Below are 6022 nucleotides of genomic sequence, written 5' to 3'. Positions count from 1 at the left end.
AAGAGAAGGAAAAAGAAAGGAGAACAAAATAAATAAAATAATATAAAAACTATTAAAAATTACCCAAATGGAACATTTATTTTTTGATGTCTAATTCTAAAAATCTTGTGAATTGGATGTCAAATATTATGAGTTGGTTGTCGCCCCGCGGTAGCTGTCTAGAGTGCCGGGCCTCAACAAACCAAGCAATATTCCCACTCTTTCCAAACATTACGGAACAGCATCATCCCGAACTAGTACAATGCTGCGAAAGCATGCTTTGTTTTCTTTAGCTGCTATTATACGTGACTGAAAACGTTTGGATGCATCTAGCCTGGACACCATCTGACATGCCAAAAGAATCTCTCTCGTGTCTCAACTTTCTGCTACACTTCCATGCGTTCTCAAGCAGGCGTGACACGCTCAGAATACGCGAGGGCTACGCGCATCTGCGATCTGCCCCGAGCATACAGCCGGCCGTATCATCTCCAAACACGGCAAGATCAGGGCCAACTGCACCGTTAAATTTATCCCAAGCACAGCCAAGCTTCGCTGTGAAAAAGCCGACCGAGTGAACCCACGCACGCACGCACGCACGCACGAGCTGCCTCACGGACAACCTTTAAACAAGCCGCTGGTGAAAAAAGAGAGAAAAAAACCCCTACAAAAGGAGAAAAGCCTGCCCTGTGGACCCCACGCGTCATCCTCAGCTAGCGCCCCCCGTCGACGACGCCTCGCGTCCCAAGACGCCACCAACGTCTCGCCTTCCCCCCCGCTCGTGCCCCGACGCGTCGGCACGGAGCGGCGGTGGCAGGCGACGTAATTACGCGCGGAGGAGCGGGGGCAGCGAGGGGACTCGGGGGCTCCCCACCCGCCACCGCTTTAAATCGCTCCCAAAAGCGGGAGCCGAACAGAGCGTCGAGGCACCCAGAGCGCCGCAGCGCGGAGGCGGAGCCGAGGAGAAGGAAGCGCAGGAGGCGGGGGAGATGGTGGCGATGGGCGTGGACGAGGACGAGGAGCGGCGGATGGACGAGCGGCCCATGCACCAGGGCTGCATGGCGGGCTTCCTCCACCTCTTCGACCGCCCCCAGATCCTCTCCGGCCGCAGGATCCACGGCTCGCCGCGCCGCCTCTTGTCCTCGGGCTCCAGCGTAAGTGCGCGGCGCGTGCCCGCTCCGTTCTCAGGCTCACGGCTGACGCTGGTGGCGGGGTTTCTGATGATGGTGGCGGCTGCTGCTTCTGCTGTGTTTTTCGCGCGTGCAGGGGTCGGCGACGCCGTCGGAGCGCTCGATGCCGCTGGACCGGGCGACGCCGGCGCCGTCGTCGCCGGACATGACGCCGCCCGCCGCGCCGAGGCCGTCGCTGCAGCTGCCGCCGCTGGACCCCAAGGACGGCGGCGGGGCGGGCGGCTGGGCCGCGCCGTCGTGGCGGCTGCCGCGGCTCTCGCTCGACAGCCGCGCCGTGGTGGACGCCAGGGGAAAGCTCCGGCCGCGCGAGATCCGGACGGCGCCCGCCCCCGGCGCGCCGCCGTCGCCGTCCGCGGGGGGAGGCGCGGGCGACGAGCGCCGGTCGCCCAGCGTCGTCGCGCGGCTAATGGGCCTCGACGCGCTGCCGCACGGCCAGGCGGCCGCGGCGGCTGGGGACGGCGCCGCGAGCCCGGCCGCGCTGCGTCGGTCGGCCTCCGAGCGCGTGCCGCGGGATCCGTCCCACTTCCGGTTCGTCGACCCTGCCTTCTTCGAGCGACCGGCGTCGCCGCTCCCGCCGCTGATGGAGCGGTCGTCGCCGCCAGCGGCGCCGGCACCGGCCGCGGAGGCGGCGATGCGGCGGGCGCCGGATCCGGGGTGCCCGCGCGCGTTCCAGAGGCGCAGCCGCTTCGACGCGCACGAGGTGTTCCCGGAGCCCGCGAAGCGCGCCGACCCGGCGGCCGCCGGCTCACACGGCGAGATCGCGCTCTACGGCGAGATCGAGCGCCGCCTCCGCAAGCGCGGCATCGCGGAGCCGGCGCGGGATCTTGAGACGCTGAAGCAAATCCTGGAGGCGCTGCAGCTCAAGGGCCTGCTCCACCACACCCCCACGCCGCCGCCGCCCGTCCGCACCGCTCCACCGCCGCCGCCCATCGTCGTCATGCGCCCGAACCACCGCGCGCAGCCGCAGGTGCAGCCGCCTGCACGGCTGACGCCCGCGCGGCGGCTCCGCGTCGACGTCGACCGCGCCCGCCGCCCACGGTCGCCCGACCCGTCAGCGTCCCCCGCACGGAGCCCGGCATCCCCGGCTCGACGCGGCCCGCACTCGCCGCAGCGGCGCGTGTCGCCCGTGCAGTCCCCGAAGCAGCAGCAGCCGCCGCCGCCTTTCAGGAGGCCAAGCGGCTCTGACTCCGCCGGCGCCCGCGCCCGCATTGGCCGCCGTGCGGCGCACAACGCCGCGTCAATTTCTCCCGACGACGAGGCCTCCACCACCTTCTCCGACGGCGGCAGCAGCAGCTCCTTCAGCGCGTCCTCCCGCTGGGACTTGGAGCCGGTAAGCCTCCATTTCCTCCTCCCCTCCTGAACTTGCGATGTTTCTCGCAGCGTCTCTGAACATTCCATTTCGCAATGCAGCAGCCGGACTCTCGGACGGACCGCGGCCTGCTGGAGCGGTGCGGGAAGCTCCTGAGTAGCATCCAGGCGTTCACCGGCAGCGACGCGGCGGGGTCGGACCAGCAGCCGAGCCCGGTGTCCGTGCTCGACGCGGCGGCCTTCCTCGCCGACGAGGACTCGCCGTCGTCGTCGTCGGGGTCGAAACGTGCCATCGACTTCAGCAGCAGCGTTGGTCGAGCGGGCCCAAAGCCGGCGGCCTCGACGGCGTCCGACCCAGAGGATGACGAGTGGGCCCTAGGGACATGGCCCGCGGGCCCCGAGGCGAGCGGCGACCCGGACTACGCGTACGTGGCGGAGCTGGTCCGCCTGTTCGGTGGCGCCCGCGGCAGGCTGCGGGACCCGGCCGACGTGTACAAGGCCGCGGAGCAGCGGCGCGGCCAGCGTGGCGGCGACCCCGGCGACACGTGGCACCACCGCAGGCTGCTGTGCGGCGCGGTGGGGGAGGCGCTGGAGCGGCAGCGCGCGGCGTGCCCCTGGGAGCCCGCGGCGTGGCTCCGCGGCGCCGAGCTCGTGGACTACGTCTGGGCCGAGGTCCGGCGCGCTGCCGAGCCCGCGCCGCGCCTGCCGGCGGGGGAGGAGGAGGCCGAGGACCTGAACGCCGTCACGTGCAGCGCGATCCGGCGCGACATGGCGGCGGACGAGGGGCGGTGGGCGGCGACGCAGCGGCGGGTGGTGTCCGGCGCGGAGGCGGCGGAGGCCGTGCTGCAGATCGAGCGGATGGTGTTCAGGGACCTGGTCGCCGACACCATCCGCGAGCTCGCCGACGCGGACCGGCCCCTCCCGCGCCGGAAGCTGGTCTTCTGATCATACCGGCCAGAGTCGCCGGAGCCAGTCGTCAGCGAGGATTAGAGGAGCGAAAAGGGAGAAAATAATTGGATTTGACGCTTAGTAATTTCTGTTTCTTGCTCTGCTGTTCTTCCTCCTCCTACTAGGTATTAGAGAGCCATGTAAAATTATTTAGTTATTTACTGCTGTTTAGTGTTTACTCCTAGTCCTAGGCCATGTTAATTTACTGCTAATTGGTGTGTTTCCATGTAATGACGGAGCAGTTTTTAACCACTCCACTCAAGGATGCCATTTCGTTCCGTTCCGTCCCTGTCCTCGCGTCATCGCCGCATGTTACCAACCAGTGGTTACTAGCTGCCGCCATTGCTGCTTCTGAATTCTGAAGATGGTGTGATCGGGTTGCTGTTCCGGGCATGTGGCGGCAGTGAAGAGCGGCGACCGTGGCAGTAGTACCGGTACGACCGGGGCTAGGCGGCGTAAAGCGCGCCTGAATCCTTGATCGGCCCCTTGACCTCGCCGTCGTACAGCCAGCTTGAATGGCGCCATTATTCGTGGGGAGGAAGGTGCAGATGCAGCCGCAGGCGCTGCTGCTGCGCAGCGCAGCACGGGGCGGCACAGGGGCGTGAAGCTGAAAGGCTGCCCCGCGCCTGACTGCCAGTTAAGCTCGCACAGTCCCTTGACTGGGGCTGCGCGGGCGGCGCCGCAGCGGAACTGATGGCGGGGGCAGCACGCAAGCGAAGGCAGAGCTCTCCGAGCGTTCCGGAGGGGACGGCTGCTGAGATGAGAGCGACGGCGGCTCTGGTTGGGCGGCTGGACGGAGCAGAGCTCCTGTTGGCTGTTGGGTGTTGAGTTGGCCGGCGTGCGATGTGCAGTGGACAGTGGTCGCCGTGGAACCGGGAACAGGGCCCGGATCCGTCTCGTCGGACTGGGGAAAGACGGGCGGGCGCCGTGCTGCGACTGTTCGGAGTTCAGTGCTCCGTCGAGCGCGTCGTGCCGTGGTGTCCGTGTCCCCTTTCTCCTCCGGGTGGACGGTGACCTCGGTCGCGATCGGTCATGGCAATCGTCGGATGCGTTAGGAGCAGGCTGATCGACGGTGAGAGGCGCCGTGCCGTGCGTGATCCGTCGGCGAACCGCCGCGACCGATCCCGACCACCTCCTCCTCCGTGGCGCACACCGCCACGGCGGCAGGCGGGACGACACCACCGGCGAATCCGCCGTGAACGCGGGCGCGACCTCGAATCAAAAGTGCGGCGCTGAAACATGCTAGACGCCGACGGCGCCAGCGGTGGGCCGCGCGGAGCAGGACCAGGAGTCCACAGGACCACGGCAGGCTCGCCCTCTCTCAGCCCGGCCCGCGCTACGGGCGCGCGCGGCGCTGTCCCCCGGCCGGAGAGCAAGCGGGGCCGGACCGGGCCGCGCGACGCCACGAGCGGCGCCAGGCTTTCCCGCTCGCTCGCTCGCTCGCTCGCTGGGTTAGTTCATTGATTGGTTCGGTTGGGTCCGTGCGCGCGCACGTCGCGTCTCGTCACGCGCGCCACCTGCCTCCCGTGCCGCGCCGTGCCATGGCATGGTCCCGCGCCGGACCGGCCGGCGGCGAGCGAACGCATCGGGTGGGCCAAGGCTAACCGTTGCCCAGCGGAGAGTTGCTACTCCGCCGGCCCGGTAGCCGTTGCCTGCCACGCCGCGCCCACCGCACCTTGGCAAGCTACTAGTAGATAGCTAGTGCGCGTAGCTCATCGTCTCAGGCCGCTGCGCGTGACGCAGCACGGCAGCAGCAGCAGCCGTTCTGCCGGCGTCGGAGCTCCGATGTATCCGATCAAGGATCAATGACCGCCGGCGCATGGTCCCCCCGGCCTACGCCCCGCCCGGCGGCAGCGAGCGGGCCACCGGCCTGCAATGATTGGAGCTAGCTGCATGCCTGCCTTCTGCGGCTGCAACGCAACGCATCGCATGCATGCGCACGACGCAGGTCGCAGGGCCGGCGCGGCAGGCATGGCATGGGCGCGGCCGCAACGTGATGATGCGCGGCGCCGATCGGGTGACGACGGCCGGGCACGGGCAGACCTCTCGCTGCGTCAGGCGGGAAAGAAGGGCGCGCGGCTGCCGGTGCCAAGCTTTTAAGATCCCCGTGCGTAGTGGAGATCCAGGGCAGGGCTCCAGGCAGCGCCGAGGGGGAGGACCATCGGGCCCACGTCGCGTCGATCCGCGCCGTCGTCACCGCGAGCCGGCCCTCTGATCGTCTGGCGGTGGTGAGAGTACGGTGATGCTTGATGCGTAGCCATGGACCATGGCTGGCGGCCGGACGGGAAGAGGAGGAGAGGACCCTGGTGGGTCCGATGCGCCTGGGGACTGAACTGGACGGACACGCGAACGAACGGGCGGTGAGGCCGAGCTGGGCCGAGAAACTCGACGGCGCCTGGGTTTGAAGTCCACTCCGACGGAATCACAGGAACAGAGCTTAGAACAATGAGCAGACGGCACTCTTTGCCGTCGCCGTCAGCGTTGCAAGCCCGAACTCCGATGGACTCGAATTCGATCGATCATCACCGTGTCACCGATTGGTCCCCTCCGATCCCTCTCGCTCGGCAGACGGGTACTCCGGCAGCGGCTACCATGCATAC

At 67.6% G+C, this 6022-nt stretch overlaps 1 protein-coding gene across 2 annotated transcripts; it reads left to right on the top strand.

The window, feature by feature from the left end:
* The first annotated feature begins 903 nt into the window (after positions 1-903).
* LOC112903131 (serine/arginine repetitive matrix protein 1) lies at positions 904-3701 on the top strand. Of its 2 annotated transcripts, none has more exons than XM_025972347.1 (3): positions 904-1130; positions 1243-2496; positions 2580-3701. In XM_025972347.1, exons 1-3 carry the CDS (start codon positions 966-968, stop codon positions 3417-3419), a joined length of 2259 nt encoding a protein of 752 aa, XP_025828132.1. In that variant the 5' UTR covers positions 904-965; the 3' UTR covers positions 3420-3701. The 2 variants fall into 2 exon arrangements, with proteins under 2 accessions (XP_025828132.1, XP_025828131.1); XM_025972346.1 differs by having other exon boundaries at positions 2577-3701.
* Positions 3702-6022: the final 2321 nt, after the last annotated feature.

The sequence above is a fragment of the Panicum hallii genome, chromosome 8 (assembly GCF_002211085.1).
Source record: "Panicum hallii strain FIL2 chromosome 8, PHallii_v3.1, whole genome shotgun sequence".
Taxonomy (NCBI): Eukaryota; Viridiplantae; Streptophyta; class Magnoliopsida; order Poales; family Poaceae; genus Panicum; species Panicum hallii.
The sequence above is the reverse complement of the archived record's forward strand: the minus strand, read 5'-3'. Positions and strand labels throughout refer to the sequence as shown.

Excerpts from the sequence above, each read along its gene's own strand:
- LOC112903131 (XM_025972346.1), top strand. The coding sequence starts at position 966 with ATGGTGGCGATGGGCGTGGACGAGGACGAGGAGCGGCGGATGGACGAG. Across the intron at positions 1,131-1,242 it reads TCTTGTCCTCGGGCTCCAGC|GGGTCGGCGACGCCGTCGGA; the intron begins GTAAGTGCGCGG and ends TCGCGCGTGCAG. Across the intron at positions 2,497-2,576 it reads CCCGCTGGGACTTGGAGCCG|CAGCCGGACTCTCGGACGGA; the intron begins GTAAGCCTCCAT and ends TTCGCAATGCAG.